The following is an 18,886-nucleotide window of genomic DNA, read 5'->3' as shown; positions in this document are numbered from 1 at the left end:
ATCTACGAATCTAATGCAGTAATAATTAACAGATGTAGAAACTCAGAATTGATCGAGCTCATAATACTATTTTAAAAGTTACCCTTAATTTTATAGATAGGAGTGTGCGTGTTTAAGTTTTAAATTTCTTTCATTTAATTTCAAAGAAGCTTCAAAAAGACAATCAGTTGGCCATCAATAGGTCCATGTACCACTTTTTATTTTATAAGGAGTGATAACATTTTTTTAAACATAATCCTACTAATATTTAATGTGATAGTTTTCATGTTGAATGCAAATAGAACTTGGCGTAGCGGTGGTATATGTCAAAAAATAAGAATATAATTATCGATCCTTTGAAAAAAAAAACAATTATTCTGAGTTTTAATTTACACTCAGGTATTACATATAAAGTGACAAAAACAGTTAATTACCAGATAAAGATTTTACACTATGCATGGGTACTGGATAGTTGACGTCTGTTTGACTTTCTTCTGGTAATACCCTTTCGATTGATGTAGACGGTATCTCACTTGTTGATGTTTGAGAAGAAGTTACCTAAAACATTCATAGCATAGTTACCTGTACAGGTGCAGTGAGCTGTGCAGGTATGCACGTGATGTAAATGGCATATGGATATTTACTACCAGAAGGTTCATTTATTCATATACCTTCCTACATTTATTAAAATATCTCTATTCTAACAATGCGACAGTAAAATAGTTTCTACCTTTTTACCGCATGAACAATGCCATTTTGATAATATATTTAAAACATTATCTTGAGTCGTATCGTCTAATAAACTTAAATCATTAACCTGATTGCATTCACATTTTTTTATCTGCAAAAGCATAACATTAAATTTTATTTACTCATATAATGATATTATTTGTGGGATCTGGACTACCAAATAACTCACCGGTGGTTCGTCTAAATAGAACCAACATAACGGTTCTTCACTATTTATTACTGGGAAAGTTTTAGGTAGCAATACTGTATACGTCTTTTTATTTACGGGAAATTTGAGTAGATCGTATTTTTCTTCATCTTTAAGGGCATCCTGTACGAGAGCTGATTTAGCAAACATGTTGACTAACGCCTGCTTGTAACGTATACAAGGGCATGAAATAACAGTCAATGGGAACCCTCTTTCCGAGAGACTAACATCTGATACCTTTAAAAAATAAAAATGATTTATTCGATTAATTTTTTTTTGAATCAATAACTTAAACACTGATAATTTCATATTTTTATTAAAATATTATCGTTCTTACTTGTATTTGTACTTCAGATTTTCGCTTAACTTTCTTCTGAGCCGAATTAAGCACTTGTCCAGTGAAACCATACAACGGACTACCAACATCTTCAAGATCTAATACCCAATTGTTCGCAACATTTATAAGATTCTCGTAAGTAGTTTTAATATATTCGTTATACCGCAAGTTCATATTCAAATATTCGCTCGTAGGTTTTGCTAAAACCGGATTTTACAATCATAAATGAGTTAAACGAAGTATGTAAGACACACTTTTGATTTTCTATGATATTGTTTAATATAATTATATCTTACCTTTAATATCGTCTTTCTTTATTTTCTTTTTAGATTCCGATTTATCAAAAGCTAAAACTGATCTACTATGATCTGAAAAAGTTTAATTAAATTGAAAAAATACTAATATATGTATATATTTGCAATTTTTTTTTTATAAATTTTAAAATACCTCTAGCACTTCTATCTTTAAACGTTGCTAAATTAGGAGAACTGAAACAAAGGTTAAATTAACACAAATAGAAGTACTACTTATTTATAGATAAACAATCAATTTTAATAAAGCATCAATACCCGACTTTTTCGTAATGCTTATTACGTCTTTCTTCCAATCCATAATTAATATAAATAGACTTTAATTCAGGACTTATAGTTTCGAATTCTTCAACCTCCATTTCTTCAAACGACTGCAAAATTTTTGCAATTTCCGTCTCATCGTATACTTTGGACGTCTCCCTGAAATATCAATAATTGTTATTTTCTTTTTGAAAAACAAAGTTGGAATTTGTCTTGTTACAAAGTTCATATTTCTTAAATTACATAGAAGGCTCCTTAGGATTATGGATTATAATAAAATAACATATGTCAGTTAATATTTCTTACTCATCACCAAGGTCGGCGTCTCGTAGATTCTCTTCATAAGTCTGAGCCCATCTATAAAAGTCCGATTGACATAACACGAGGTGTATATTTCGTATATTACGTTTACATTTAATGAGAGTGGTGAGAACTTGTGGTGGATTTTTTATAACGATACTTGTTAAGCTATCTACTACAAAACCTCTGTCAAATCTTGGTAATTTTAGGTAATCAGACAAAACTTCTTGAAATAAATCCTGCGAAAATTAATACTTTTAACAAAATATATGTTGTATTCAAAATATTCAATTTAAAATCACATTTTTACTTGTAATTTTAAATAAAAGAAATACTGTATTTTCTAACCATTTGAAACATTGTGGTAGATCCCATAGCTCCTAAAGCAGTTTGCGAAATAACTGAAGAAGTCGGTGACCTTTTCTTCTTCTTGTCACTAACTTTAGACCGTGGAGTGGCATTTTTATTGTTTGCCAAAAATGCCATCTTCTTGTATAACACTTCAAAACTGTCGTCTTTATCTTCAGAAGAGACTATAAAAAATATGTGATCTATAGATTTTAAATTCCAGTTTAATTAAACTTAAAAATATTAAAAAGTCAGTAAATATCGAATTAAATTTGTAGTTACCTTCAGCATCTGCCTCTTCTTCATCAGAATTAGTTTTAGTTACATTTTTTCTTGATATCTCATACATTTCGTTTATGGCTTGAATAAGTAAAAATTTTGCGGAGCAGTTACAAACACACAAAGCTTCAACAAAACACGAGTCTACGTTGATTGTTGGAAGTCCGAGTGCTTTACCTATCGCATACGCAATTTCTTGACACTGCATTTCTGTAATTTTATTATTTGTTAAAATTGTGTTTTTACCGTATCATATATGGACATCGTTATTTATATCATTTAAATAATAAGCTTTGGTCAATTTACATAAAACGACATTATATGTATATTTGATTTATTATAACTCATTTAATTTAAACTGGACTCGTACTCAAAATACTCCAATAACTACTCCTCCTATTTATTTATTTACTAAATTATACAGATTCGACATTTGACAGATATATAAGCCTGTATAGTTTTTTTTAGTTTATTAGTTACATTTAGAAAAGCTTATGACTAATGCTAATAATTGTAAATACTAACCTTCACAGGGAGATCCGTGCATAAATATCAGCATACCATTGGAATGCTTATCTTTAGAACCAGCTTCTGTCGATGTAATATCAAAAACGTTTAGACATTCTCTTATTGGATCCACATTCGCATCTTTCATTTCCTTTATTACATCTGTAAAATATAATTGCATAACAAAAGTAAGTTTGCTCATTTATATTTATCAAATTTAATAGATTTTAAAATAATTAACCATTGATAATTTCCGTTTCTGTTCTATGTATTTTGGGAGCTGCTGCTTCCTTTGTGGCTGCCGCCGTTTTTGCAGTGCCTTTTGGACTTTTAGCTTTTCTACGATTTAAGAAATAAATTATGATTTGTCAAATAACAACGGTCTCTATTATATTAGTCAACAATGAAATTTACCGCGAAGAGGCAGATGCTCTGACTGTGGACGGCTTAGATGATTGAGCTTCCTCTTCTTTGCATCTGAAGAAAATATAATTAGATTGTTGAATTCAAATATTATTAAAAAGTGCAGTTTAATATTTAACAATAGTAACCTCTTTACTCTTTCTTTAAACTTCTTATAGAAGTTAACTATCTCTGATGGCATTCCAGAACCTGGAGTAGACGCTGGTAATAGCATCTCTTCAGGCTTATTGTAATATCTATATAGTAATTGGTAGATGTCCTCCTCATCTTTCCATTGCCTGTAAACATATGTATATATACTTATTAATATTTTCATTTTTAACAAGTATTAAAAATAAAAATGAAACAGCTTACTTATCACTATGAGCTATTATGAGTTCGATGGGAAATGGGCAAGGGTTTGTCAATCCGAAATAAATTTCAGATGTTTCTGCCCACGGTAACGTCGGTGGAAAGGTAACATACGGTCCGATTATATGCACTTGAGGTAATATCCCTTGACCGGTGATCGGTATTGTTAGTCTGTTTGGATTCATGTGAAATTTAAATATCAAAAGGCCCTCATATGCCATCTAGAAACAAAAATAAATAGTACATTATTAATAATAATAATAATGTCCTCCAGACCGATTTCGGCCACGGCAGCCAATCTCAAGAGAGATTAGCCAACTATGCAGGAGATATTATAGTGCACAAGTATGTGCGCAAACACAGGTGCACTCTCTATTCCCTAACTCTCATCATCCGATGGGACAGCAATCCAACACGACCGGAAAGAGTTCAGGCGCAGGACCAACGGCTTTACGTGCTTTCCGAGGCACGGGAGTGTATACACTTCCAACTTCCAGACTCCGGGCTGCTACTGAGAATTTTCTGACAGAAAAACCAATTTACTTTTTTTTTCATGGCCCGACCTGGGGATTAAACCCAGGACCTCCGGATCGGCCTTACCACTAGACCAACGAGCCAGTCAAATACATTATACATTTCTTTTATAAAGTTCAAAATACACTTATTCATGCACTAAAAAAATCTCACAGATTTGCTACGTAATCGGACATGAGCTTGTATGAAAAATCAGTTTTAGTAAATATTATTTTTTTAAAGCGATAAAATCAGTGTGGGTTGATTTTTATGTAGGATATACATATCAATTTAATTGTAAATATATCTATTTTTTAATCAGCCTTGTGAAATGACAATTTAAAAGTGCTTGCAATAACTACTTAAATAATGTGTATATTGTAAAATAACCTCAATTGTGGGCTTAAAAGCAATACTCAACCATCCTCCTTCACCAGGTTCATACTTTCCAGAGCTATCAAGAACCGTCATAACGTTTGACCCCGGAGTTTTCAATCTTAATGTTACAAACCAGATGCACGTAGGTTTTCCACTTAAATATGACATTAAATAATTGTATTCATTTTAAATGAAAATATTAATCGATCCTTTATCCGATATCCGATATCCGATATCAGATTTTTTTTATAGAATAGGAAGGTGGACGAGCATATGGGCCACCTGATGGTAAGTCGTCACCAAACGCCCTTAGACATTGGCATTGTAAGAAATGTCAACCATCGCTTATAGCCAATGCGATCACCAACCTTGGGAACTAAGATTTTATGTCCCTTGTGCCTGTAATTACACTGGCTCACTCACCCTTCAAACCGGAACACAACAATATCAAGTATTGCTGTTTTGCGGTAGAATATCTGATGAGTGGGTGGTACCTACCCAGACGAGCTTGCACAAAGCCCTACCACCAGTAATGTTGGTACCTACCACCAGTTGACTTATTAAAATAAACTGTCGGTTTTTTTACCTCACTTTGGTTTATGCTATTGTGGATTTAACTCTAAATATGAATATGAAATATTCATACTTGCATTTATATTTACAACTAATAACTGTTGTTTGCATTTATTATAGTATTAACACATTTATGTTCATTCCACACACATCACACATTCTACCATCAAACATCTATTAGTAATTGTTGTGTACCGGTTTGAAAGGTGAATGTTACAACAGGCATAAGGGATATAACATATTAGTTCCCAAGGTAGATGGCGCATTGACGATGTCAGAGATGGTTAATATTTCCTAAAGCGGCAGTGTATATGGGCGATAACCACTTACCAATAGACGACCCATTTGACAGTCTGCCTACCTATTCTAAATTAATGAAAAATGTATCCTTACATATTTTTTATAGGAATTGAGCATATAACTTTATCTCCACATCTCACGGAACCAAAATCAATTTCTTTCACATTAGATACTATGTAAGGTACTGCACATAAAGCCTTTATTTGGACCGGAATTGACACCCCATATGGAACCTACGGAAACAAATAAAATACTTTGAGAAAAAAGAAAATCGATTGACAAACAGAGGAAAAAACGGTACTGGTTTGTTTTGTCTTTGCCTATTCACATATAAATACCACATGGAAATATTTTACCGAAATAAGTGTGTTAAATTATAATAACTATATTGATTATTAAATTATAATCTTGAAAACGGGGTAACATGGTAAGAATATTAAGCAAAGCAAACATATCGACCTTACTTAAAAAAGGTTACTTTAGTTAAACATTGAATTATCTTTGTCATTATTTATTTGACATCCAATAAATATATGACAATAAGACACAGCATTGTTTTTCTAATAACTAAACAATGTTTCTGAGCCGTTTTATATATAATTACAGTAATTTTTATAAAAACAATATTGAAATATAAAAAAACTCCAGTACCATCCACATCCTCTAGTTTTGCTTAGCTACATGTTCTCTTTAATTTATTTAACAGAATAAGCCATAACTGCATAATTTATATGCATTCCTGGTCTAAAATACCTCTAAATTAAAGGATGTTTCAACATTCTGCTCCAGTTCAGTGATATCAGCTGACGTTGGCGCGAATACAACTTCAAGCTTTCCCGTTTCACCGGGACCCAACTTTCCACATAACTTCAATGTCAGCCAAGGAGGAAGATGAGTGCTTTTTGCAATATGCAGCTTTGTTACTATTGGGCCGTAATTTATTATTTCTATACAACATTGTATCTAAAATGATCGAATATTTGATTAGAAAAAACTGATTTTCTTAAATTTAAAATAAATGTTATTTCAAATAAATGACTGTCTAATTACCGTACTGCCAGTAATAACAACACCATAGTCGATCATATAGGGAATTGTGGCAAAACCAGGAATAGGTCCAATTTTTGACGCTGATTGAAAAGCACTTAAAGTTTCTGGATGCAAAGTGATATGATTTATAACTAACATTCGCTCTATTGACAACTCGATATCCATGATAGAAGGATATGCATCCTGAAATTAAAAATACAATAATAATATGCTATTTAATTTACTCTAGTTATAGTATTTTTAAGATGTTATTTAATAATTACCCAAGCTGAACATATATGCCAATCAAGTTGAAGATAAGGATCTTCAAAACATTCTTCTACTAAAGGTGTATTCAAATGTTCCGATGTAGTACTAGAAAATACTTCACGAAGCGCTTCCAAATATTCTTGTGTAAGTGCAGGTATTGCTAGATAGCCCAACTCCAAGTCAAGCTTAAATTATATTTATTTAAAAAGTACACAAAACTATATTATATCACATACTTTAATTTATTTAATATTATTTTATTAATTTATTTGTATAAATAAATAATAAATACTCGATAATGATTGATCATTGGTAAAAATTCAACGTACATGAATTTGCATGTCTCGAATATATTTTTTCTACTTTTTTGTATATATTTTTACCGCCGTCAATAGCTACCAAACCAAAAAAAAAGCTTAAACAATGAGGAGAACAAGTTAATAAAATGATTTGTCTATGCTTAATTATATTATATATAGATAAACTGTGCAAATGACATGTTTTAATATAAATGCAAAAACATATGTATTATATATTTATTATTGTATATGTGTATGCTTATGTAAATATTTTTAATAATTTATATGGTGGCAATATTTCTTCTTAACTTTTAAGCAGGCGCTCTTTAAGATCTCTTTATCTATTTAAGAATGATACCGCTTGTTACTACAGTTCCTTAAATATATTATACTTTATAACATTGTTTTTGGTTTAATTGGAAAACAATATTTAGGAATTGTCATTATTATTTTTCAAATGTCTCAGAAATATAAAAAAGTCTCAATAAACAGCTTTTAATATTATAAGTTACCTTCACAATATCTGGTCTTGGTAGCGATAAATATACTTGAGGTATAACACCCCATCCAAAAACTTCTATAGGTATAAACGGAAGATGTCCGATTTCTAAAAGAAAACTTCTCTGAAAATATCCCATTATTCCGGGTCTCATTTCAATTTTAATTTCCGATTGCTGTTCTGGTTCTAATTTTTTTTCAGGTGGTACTAAATTAAGAATGGTTCCATATAGATTGTTCTTAAACTTCGGCTCATTTAAGTAAGTTTTATATTCAAACGGCAGCTGTGCGATGTTTGAAATAATCAATTCTTCCGTGGCATTTTCATGATAGGAACGTATTTTAAAATTAAGTTTATGGGTACTTATTTTGTACAGTAACTCCGAACTCTGACCAGTAATAATGATCGTTTCAGGTGGCCCACCTAGCACCTCACATTCTAATATCACACGAACGTTTATATTATATTTTGGTCTGAATATTACATTAACATATTGGATTTCATCTGGTTTCAACATCCCAGAATACGGAACGAGTTGAAGAACATCATTTATCTTAATATAAGACATTTTATTAACTTTTGGAAATTTATGTATCCACTGAAATTGCGTATCATATACCGTATCTATCATAGGAGCTATTTTTTTCATTATTTTATATTTTGATAATTCAATTTCATCACCAATATTCTGTGGGCTCACTGAATATACACTAATCGGCTTCAGATTGTTTGAAATACCAATATCGTTACCACTGTTAGTATTATATAAAGCAATATTTGATCCCATTGGAGTTCGACATGCTAAAATCTCGTGTAATTCTCCTTCATCTGTTAAGTTAAAATATGTTTATAATTTATTTCAATAATTTTTTACCTCAATGTACATACAATAATAGAACGCACCACTCTGGGTTTCCGTTGTAGAAGCTCCACAACAGCTAAAGTTATTCGCAACCTTTAGATAATCGGGCTATTTTAAATAAAAAATGTTAGTTTATAAAAACAGCATATTTTTTAATATTAAATAATTTATATCTATATTAAAAGTAAGAATACACGATAGGTCACTTGTATTCATACAAATGCTAATTTTTGCTAACCGTTGCTGAGCTTATGATGCATTTCTTCCAGTTAAATTTGTAGCAAACAAGCAGAGGAGTCACATTTTGAATTTTAATAGTTCTACTTTCGATTGTTCCGTTTAAAACACACTGAAAATCAACTCTCGGTGATAAGACATATATGTTCGGAAAGTTTATCTTTCCGATAAGTTTAATCGCATCCTACAAATAAATAAAGTTATTTTTTAAATAATACTCACCGCAACTCCCAAACGTATAAATTATTATTATTTATTATCTTACTTTATTTTTGTGTCCCTTAAATTTAATTCGTAACAAATCACAATATACACGAGATTTAAGTGACATGTGTTTAGTTGTATCGAACAAGATCTGTATTTTAATTACTTCTTGATCTTCCAAACATTCTTCTATCAAATGAGTAAGATTAAATACCCATTTAATTTTGTTAATATCATGAAAAAAATGCAAAGGGCCTTTTCTCAAAGGATCAACTGGTTTAGAAGTTAAATAGTCTATGAACATTTTAGAATGACGTTTTCCAATTTCATTTATAATACTGGGTATATTTAAATCACTTTCTTCGTAGCACACACAACCGCATAGGCTCTCCTCATCGGAATTTACTTTGTATGAACCGTACTTTTGAATTATTGCAAATGGAGGCTTAACGCTTATTTCAAAATCCAAAGGTAATTTAGATACGTTTTTAATTGTAACAAGATCTGAAACGAAACATTGAAAATCAAGTTAATGACGAAATTTGCATTAACTTGAAGTCATAGGAGAAAAATAATGATTTATATGCACCTGTTAACTTATAAAATTCACTATAGGGACCGTAGTCATACTGAAATTCAACGACAGGAGAGGACACTTCAATCTTTGGATCAACGAATTCGGCTACAATCTTGCACTCCAATAGTAACTCTTTCTTATTTATCCCTTCCACACTTCCCACCAAATACCACATTTCCTTAACAGTGGTTACTTTATGAGACAAACCAGTTATTGTTAGCTCCAATTTTTCTCCAGCTAACATTTTGAATACTCTGGGTTCTATGTTAAAAAATCCACTGTCAAGAAACAATTCTATTATAATAATCATTAAAACAAATAATTGTAGTTGCGCAATAATAAAATTGAGTTTTATCAAAATATTATAGAAAAACTAAAAACAATAATATATTAAAAAATACATTTCACAGGCAAAGTCTAATTATACATGTTCTAACCTAACTAATAATATATACTAATATGTTCTATACTAACTAACCTACTATGTTGTTTAGTTTTAGGCGCTTTGTAGTGCTCGCTCCATTCTAATGCGTGCATACGGGTTCCACAATTCTCCATAATAACTTTGCAATTTAATGGTATTTTGGTAAAATGGCGACCAAGTATCACATTATCTCTAAGATCTCCAACTAAAATACTTGTACCCACTCCGCTCGCCGACAGTGGAATAAGCTGAACATGTTATTTTTTTTTCAAAGTAATTATAATTATATATACTATTTTATTGAAATTAGATATATATATTTTATTGAAATTAGATAATATACATATGTATCATGATTTTTTTAAGGAAAAAAAATCGTAACTGTTATTCATTTTTTCTTACACCAACAAAATAACATACAATTTTTATATATAGGTACTACTCACTATATCCTTTACTTTCTCCAACTGTATGACAGCTTTGTTCGTATAAGTGTCTGCATCTATCAAATAAAGAGTTACGACTAACTCTGTCTCTGATTCTGGATCAATATGCCCTTCAGTTGGAGAGATTTGCCACCTTCCATCACGATTGAGCTGAACGCCAGAATAAGTATAAAGTAGGATATGATAGGACTTAGGATCCCCTAAGTCCTACTGTTTTACCTGCTCTATTAATCAAAATACATAATTTAAAAGGCCTAGTACTACTAGTAGTATAGCATACGGCGGCAAATTTTCGGAGACAGCGAATATAAGAAGGCTTAACAATACATTTTGAAAGTATAATACATATTAAGTCAACGACTTACTATATTTTTACGCAATCTTAAACACTGAAGAAATAATCATGATATATTTTTTCTAATAAAAATAAAAACGAGATGCCTAAACAACATACCAATGAAACTTTGAAATTGACAGACACTGGGGAGTCATTGCATAGTGTCAATATCTTTTGCGTCCTCACTAAGAGTTTAACCTGTCCCCAGTGTAGCGCCGCGGGCGCGCACGTCACGATAGGGCGGACTCCACAGCCAGATATTTGACACACTTCCACTGGCGTGGTGGAACCAAATAAGTTTAGCCTAGAAATTATAGGCAAAGTAATGTTTCTTAACGTTACATTGTGTAAGGAGGTTTTATTACTTTCGGTTAATAAGTCATAATTTTTTCTATCTTGTAAAGTCATCTTTTTTTCAATACACTTCTCAAATTAAAATCGGATCAATGTTATTCGGCCCTGTGCCGAGATCCAGTATCACTATATCGGCTATAGCACTGGATCGCCGCTGTTTATATTGGTGATGAGTATTTTACTTCTTCTATTTTATTTATAATTTTATTTTATTTAAAAAAAGACAATCGAGTGGTGGTAAATTGTCACCGGTAACATAAGAGGAGTTAGTTACTGATGAATTTCAACTACAAAACTCGAAGTTTAAAAACTCCCAAATTATAGTGTAAGTGCTCCTTCATCTGAAGAAAGACGATGCTCGGAAATAATAATCTCGACTGACCTAATGAACGTGTGTCAAGATCATTCACGGCCAAGCCAATGATTTATATATTCATTATATTTTGTTCGCAAAACTGTATACAATAACTTAGTTATTATATACTTGAACTTGATATTGTTTCCTACTATATACAAACACAATATGGAAATATATAAGTTACTTTAACAACTTATTTATTTTTACTATTAACTAAAAATAAGTATGTAAAAATAATACAATATAAAGATATAAAACAAACATTTTTCGGCATCGACTAGACCGACGCATTTATCTGTACGAGTTTATATACTAGCATGGTAGGGCACGGAGAGCGGCTACTGATTCGGAAAAATAGCGTCTACTCTATTCCAATCCAGTACTAAATACAGTATTGTAGACCGAATCAAAAAGTGAATGTAAGCATTTTCAAATCACTTCCATGTCGTAACACTGGATTGAAATGGATTGTAGAGCAGAGCTGACTTCCTCGTTGGTCTAGTGGCTTGATGTAAGGCCGCAGATCCGGTCCTAGGTTCAATTCCCAGGTCGGGCCAATAAAAAGTTAATGGCTTTTTCTGTCAGAAAATTCTCAGTAGCAGCCCGGAGTATGGAAGTTGGAAGTGTGTACACTCCCGTGCCTTGGAAAGCACGTAAAGCCGTTGGTCCTGCGCCTGAACTCTTTCCAGTCGTGTCGGATTGCCGTCCCATCGGATTATGAGAGTTAGAGAATAGAGAGTGCACTTGTGTTTGCGCACACCCTTGTGCACTATAATATATCCTGCGTCGTTGGCTAATCTCTCTTCAGACTGACCGCCGTGGCCGAAATCGGTCTGGAGGACATTATTATTATTATTATTAGAACAGAGCTAAATAGGATCAATGTAAATCGGCAATTACACCTAAACTATACATTAAAGCAATTAAAAGCAATGAGATATAATAAACGTATTAGATTTACTTTATACATGACATAAGACAATTACTATAATAGACTCCATTTAGAGCCATATTTACCGAACAGAATATTCTTGAACTCCGAGAACGCTTGTCTTTATCGCTACAGGTAAAATAAGATTACTGTTTGGTTTAATGAGTCCTTCTTTAACTGCTACATCAACCTCTAACGTGGATTCTGTCTAATGATGTAAATATAATTTATTGTAGTATTATTAGAATAATAAATTATTATTTTATTCTACTTTGTTTAATTTATACCATATTTTGCAATAATAAAGTAATAGCCCATTAAAAAGAAGTAGGTATTAGAGCTTATTCCACAACGTTACTTCAATTCGGGTTGAATACACGTATGTTACAAAATTATTACAGTGCAGATATTTGATTAATTAAAACAATGTACTATTTAAAAATAAATCATATTTCCTAAGCCATATCAAAAATTAAAAAGGTCAAACACGCCATACGTACCTCCGACTCGTCCAACGTAAAATATCCCCAGAATTCGTTACATGTAATGTGAATTTCCTGTTTATAAGCGAAGTCTAAGAAACAAGCACGTAATTTTATCTCTGTTGCCGGAGTTATAAGTGGAATATTGGCATTGAAAGTTACAGGTAATACTATGGGCGGACTGTCAGATTTATCCAATTCCAATTCAAGGAAAGTCTGATTAGCTCGTATCAGATTAGCCGTTAACGTTACCTTAAATATATCAATTGAATTAAAACATGACAATTTTAATATTACTTCAAAGTATATTAATTCTTCAGGATTGCTAAATCTAAATAACTGCTACACGCAAGTTAAGAATATGCAACTACAAATTTCTTTAGTCATCATGATTAAAATTAAATTGGACTTATATCGTGATTCTATGTGAAATCCATTTCAAAAATCAAAATCAAAACACTTTATTCAACACATTATCATAGCATTACTCTTACTTATTGATAGTCAAATTGAAAACGACTTATTACTCCAATTGGATACTAATTTAAAATCAATTACCAAGTTAAATAAAGTAGCAAACTAATATATAAAATACATCATATTTTTTAACAAAAATAGATTACATTATTTAGTGTTATACCTGTAGTGAAATCCTTGATTCAGGTCCTATACTTATTTTATGAGGTTCAATATCAAACTCTCTCGGCCACTGAGGCACTTGTGGCTTAGGTTTATCGGCAACAGAGTAATCAGTTAACGTTATACTTCGCATTTCTGGCCCGTCTGAAGAAATCTTCACATTTCCGTCGACGTGAACAAGAGATTCATTTATAACTTCTAATTCTAAAGTTTTCGATACACCTAAATGCCAATATTTCAAGTATTATTTATAATAATGGTAAAACACATCATTGATTATTTAAAACACTTACCTAGACTTACGTTTCCAAAGTCGAGGCAGGCTTTACTGAACATTAATGATGGATATACTACAACACCTCTGAAAATAAAATATTTTTTGGACTGAGATACTTTTTATTTGAGTAAAACAATATATATTAAATTATTATATATGCCGCCCCGGCTTATATAAAAAATTTAAATAAAAATAATTAGTTACTTTAAATACAGCTTGACAACGACATTCGTTTCCCGTATTACAAAATTTATTTCTTCAAAGAAAGGTCCTTGGTTAGAATTGCAAAACGAGATAATGAATGCCTCTCGGTCGCCCGGTTTCAAACAGTGGATCTCGGGATTACACGTGATAATACTTCCGAATAAAGGAGGTGTGTATTTATACACAATCACACCATTGATATGACCTAAAAGTTTATTTAACAAAAGACTAATTTACTAACCATATTTAAGATGCAATAGAAAGTTTTTGCTTATTCGACGATGGGAATAAGTCATATATCAAAAAATATATATTACACACCGATTTGATTTTTATATTATATCTTAGGTCAATGATAACTATTCATTCAACTTAATCATGAAAGTAAATTGAAATAAAAACATTACTATACAGATATTTATTTCAAAATTTTTAGACGACTAATATTAACTACTCGTAATTACATGTTTTTTGTACCTTTGTTCATTGTAACAATTTCGTAATTGTAAATTTTATTTATGTAAACACGGTCCATATCAAGAGTTTCCAAGTTCAGTGTTATATGAGGTGGTAATGAGGTACCGACTATTTTTAGTGGTAAGCGGTCGTTTACGCCATCCACATCTAAATATACCGTTGCCTCAAATTCTCCTATTTCTTTAGGAGAAAATGTGATAGTAAGCTCTGTTGCTTTATTTGGCCAGAGCTTTCCCTTCTAAAAAATATATAATTTTATTTGTTTTTTTATAACTAGATTAGAAATTATCAACTATTCCAAAAAATAGATATATTCATATTATAATGTTACCATATAATCATTTAAGCAATATCTAATAGTTATATACGATATATTATTACAATAATAAGTAGTAGACGGCTCTAAATTGTTTTTACTAACAAATACAATTATTCTTTGTTCTATTTCAAGTTAATCTATATACGTAACAAGCTTAATCATAATTCATACAGCAGTAGTTCTATGTTGATTATCCGATACCCAAACTCACAAATTTTCACATTAGCAATAGCGTCTACCTATTTATTTTTTATATGTATTACACTTACATGTATAGCTTTAAACCGCACTTTTTTTTAGGATCACCAACTTGACATACAGTAATAATTACAAATTAAAAGTTTACAAAAGGTCTTTGGGTAAAAGTTGCCATACTTATAGGTAACCACGACATGCAAAAATGACACTAAGAATCTTAAATAATAATGAAAGATAAATAAAATAAAAATAAATTTAACACAATTTGAAAGTACAGAATGAAATATAAGTGGTATTAATATTACGATACTACTAGAAACTATATAGTAACAAAATAAAAACAAATATAACAGAGATCAGTTAACGTCGAATATTACCCTCTGCTGAACTGGGTCGTGATCGTTATTACTTAAAAAATCATGAAGCAACAAATCGTAACAATCGTATTTTACGTCTATATTATATTCATTTTATATATCCTATTCGAGTTTTGATCGCGATAATATTAGTTTTTTATTTTCGAATATACTCGCTCACTCGACGACCGCGGAGATCTCTCAGTTTATGACCGCGACACGTAAGCCAATGACGCGACAGCTAAAGCGTCGAAAAAAATGTTACACAAAAGTATGAAAGCGATCAAACCCCGAATATAATATGTAAGGTATTTCTATGCTATGTTACTTACAATAGGTGTAACAGACATGTGTGTATTCTGAAACAGCAAAGTTTCATCCGCAACTAACGCTTGTATCTCATCGAAGAATATTCTTGAGTAGACTCGTTCGTGTTCATCACTGCTCAACACATCGTAGTGTACCAATTTGTTGCACTTAGCCGACTCGTTTTGTTTTAATTCAAAAAATATAGTAGCGAGTTTGAGTTTTTCTTCAAAATCTAAGCAATGTGTGTATTATTTATTATGAAAGAGAAATTGACAGGTTCGAAGAAGTGTTAACATACGATTATCTATCAGGCAGGCAAATGCACCCATTTAAGATAGATATATATATTAAAAGGTTAAGATAAATAAGATAAATATAAATTAGTAAAGTGTGTACTACTACACCAAATTTACTCAATTTTTCCACTTTCAAGCAAAATATATTCTAAACAAAACAAATGAGGCGGTATATATATATATATATATATATATATATATATATATATATATATAATATTTAAACTATTATATATATATATATATATTTAAACTATTATATATATATAATAGTTTAAATTAAAAAAAGCCGTTTCCATATTGAATAATGTTCCGTAAATATTACTTCTTGAAAATTTATTTTATTAAGTGGCAAAGAAAAGTATATAACGTATATAACAATAATAATCAAAATTGTTTAAAAAAATTGAGACTGAAAGTAAAAAATGTGGTAATTTTCGGAGAATTGATGAAATTAAATGTCCATTTTTAAGTACACCTTTAATTTAAACGTCTATTAAACCAGACAACAGTATGGGCTTATAGTCATTTCGGCATAATTAGGTGACTCACTGATAAAAAAATACGATATTTTCCTAATATAATTAAAAATAACAATTTATCAAAGGTTATTGCTGAAAAAAAATGTAGCCAACTTACCATTATAAACACAATTATTTTTCATGCACACATAAGTAAGGACATGGTTTGATTTATTGATTATTTTAAATGTTTGCTGCCTCACCATCGTGTTGTACGTGTCAAGGAATCTGACAACTTGCTTCTCTAATTCTATACTTACAATATACGTAGATCCAAAAAGTTTTATATGGAAGATTTCACCTAGTTAAACAGTAAAAAAGAGTAGGTATATGTATTACATACATCTCTTATGATCAATACTTCACTTTAAAACTTGTTTTCACTCTTACAATTTTATAAATTAAACAATCGTTTCTAAAAACTGTTTTGTTAGTAATAAGCCCAATTAATTAAAAAACGTTATTACTGCCTATGACATTATCCTAATATTTATGATAAGAATATATTTGACAATACGCCAGAGGTATTTATACGGATACCCTTTAAATGATTATTACAGCAATTAACGCTTAATAGAGAATAGAGGCTATACTATAAAATTTCATTTCTTATAGTATTTTATATAAGTAGGTTCCAAAAATTACCAGTTTCAAAAGTGGCACTTAAACTCCCCTGAGTTTCACCGACATGCATTGTTTTAAATCCAACTTTGATATCAATTTTCTGCTTCGGATTTAAATAGGCGGACTGAGGTTCTACTGAAAATGGACTGTGAAGAGACCAAAATTGTCTTTATTTCAAATTCAAACGCTTCACACGATATAATCGTTTGCTACGGGCAGTCGTAGAGACTTTCGATAGAAATGAAAACTTGTAATTGTTAAATATATTCGTCCAAATTTCACATCTATTGGTACTCCAACTTCCAGGTAATATTTTCCAAGTAATTTTTATTATTTATAGCTTTTTATTCATCAAAATATACGCTATCTCGCAATCTCGGTGCAAAATATGAATACAGCTTAATTTAAATTAATAATAATTAAATTACGCTTATATTATTAGTATATATTATGTTAGTATTTACATGAATTTCAATCATTATTATCCTCATTAATTTCCACAATACTCAAATTATTTGTACTTTCAACGATTTCATTACATTAATATTAGCATGTCGGTGACGCGAAGCCACGGGTCTATACCCTACGATAAACCAGCGCAACGCACCTAAAGAAGTTTTCACTTCAATAATTTCTAAAAAAGCTATTTTTTTTAAGAGCTGCTTTGTAAGAACAATCTCAAAGCTGACCACAAAACTCGATCGCAAAATATCTCAAACTAATATGCGAAAGTGACTAAAGATTGTTTAATTTAAAGGATTAACGCTTCAAACTAACTAATCACCGTTATTAGACAGACGATGAGTAAAGTCGGTTTTCAACATTTCACTAGTGTATCTAACTTTTCGCTCACGAAGTTGCAGCAACAGAATAGCTTTCACGTCCTGAACATATTATGACGAAAGTAGAACGGTTTACTTCATTTTTCTTGTGCATTGCGTAAATTATGTATTGTGCAGGTTAGGTTTCCTAATGTGGTTTTTCATTATCGCAGATAAATAATTCTAAATACAATTTAATGAAAACTTACCGACTCTTGCACTTAATCGAAACCGGAAACTTTTAATAAAATTAACGTGATCGAACCACTCAATCTTATCGGTGCTTAAGGCTAAGGTGGTTTATTATAAAGTTTTTAAAGTAAAATTAATACATACCATTTCGTATTTAAGGAGAAACCTGCGGGTACCATTCCAATATTATGAATTGCCGAGAATAAATTATTTTCAATTTTAAGTGGCACTTCAGGTATTACCACTTGATCAGGAAAATCAAATATTGGTCTTGGGCCCATGGCTAAAATTAATTAAAAGTTAATTGGTATATTTATTGTATTATATTATAAGTTATATATATTAAACATAATTTGATATTTCTACCAGAAAACAATAAATTTGAAAGTGTATTTATTTTAATCATAAAAATAGTTTCTACTATTTGCATTAAAAGCAACATTACAACAAGATTTTGTTCCTATCCTAATTCATTGCAAGTTTGTTTAATTTGTGTAAACGTAAAGTTTTAAGTGTATGTGCCAATGTCCTAGATTCACAGCATACA

At 30.8% G+C, this 18,886-nt stretch overlaps 1 protein-coding gene across 1 annotated transcript in view; it reads right to left on the bottom strand.

The window, feature by feature from the left end:
• LOC126781126 (hydrocephalus-inducing protein-like) overlaps window positions 1-18,886 on the bottom strand; it is a 40,362-nt gene that overhangs the window by 19,426 nt on the left and 2,050 nt on the right. Inside the window, 33 exon segments of the mRNA XM_050505952.1 lie at window positions 414-537; window positions 1,254-1,453; window positions 1,550-1,621; window positions 1,701-1,727; window positions 1,797-1,984; window positions 2,132-2,364; window positions 2,474-2,658; window positions 2,756-2,962; window positions 3,245-3,421; window positions 3,501-3,598; window positions 4,037-4,254; window positions 4,937-5,078; window positions 5,891-6,030; window positions 6,551-6,760; window positions 6,848-7,030; window positions 7,111-7,281; window positions 7,908-8,722; window positions 8,798-8,864; window positions 8,995-9,177; window positions 9,259-9,701; window positions 9,787-10,052; window positions 10,253-10,446; window positions 10,645-10,794; window positions 11,099-11,285; window positions 12,711-12,828; window positions 13,121-13,358; window positions 13,747-13,967; window positions 14,039-14,106; window positions 14,227-14,431; window positions 14,704-14,941; window positions 15,909-16,117; window positions 16,821-17,003; window positions 17,348-17,472. Of these exon segments, the coding sequence (XP_050361909.1) occupies window positions 414-537; window positions 1,254-1,453; window positions 1,550-1,621; window positions 1,701-1,727; window positions 1,797-1,984; window positions 2,132-2,364; window positions 2,474-2,658; window positions 2,756-2,962; window positions 3,245-3,421; window positions 3,501-3,598; window positions 4,037-4,254; window positions 4,937-5,078; window positions 5,891-6,030; window positions 6,551-6,760; window positions 6,848-7,030; window positions 7,111-7,281; window positions 7,908-8,722; window positions 8,798-8,864; window positions 8,995-9,177; window positions 9,259-9,701; window positions 9,787-10,052; window positions 10,253-10,446; window positions 10,645-10,794; window positions 11,099-11,285; window positions 12,711-12,828; window positions 13,121-13,358; window positions 13,747-13,967; window positions 14,039-14,106; window positions 14,227-14,431; window positions 14,704-14,941; window positions 15,909-16,117; window positions 16,821-17,003; window positions 17,348-17,472 (6,485 nt within the window).

Source organism: Nymphalis io, chromosome 3 (genome assembly GCF_905147045.1).
Source record: "Nymphalis io chromosome 3, ilAglIoxx1.1, whole genome shotgun sequence".
Classification (NCBI taxonomy): Eukaryota; Metazoa; Arthropoda; class Insecta; order Lepidoptera; family Nymphalidae; genus Nymphalis; species Nymphalis io.
This window is presented reverse-complemented; position numbering and strand designations above follow the sequence as displayed.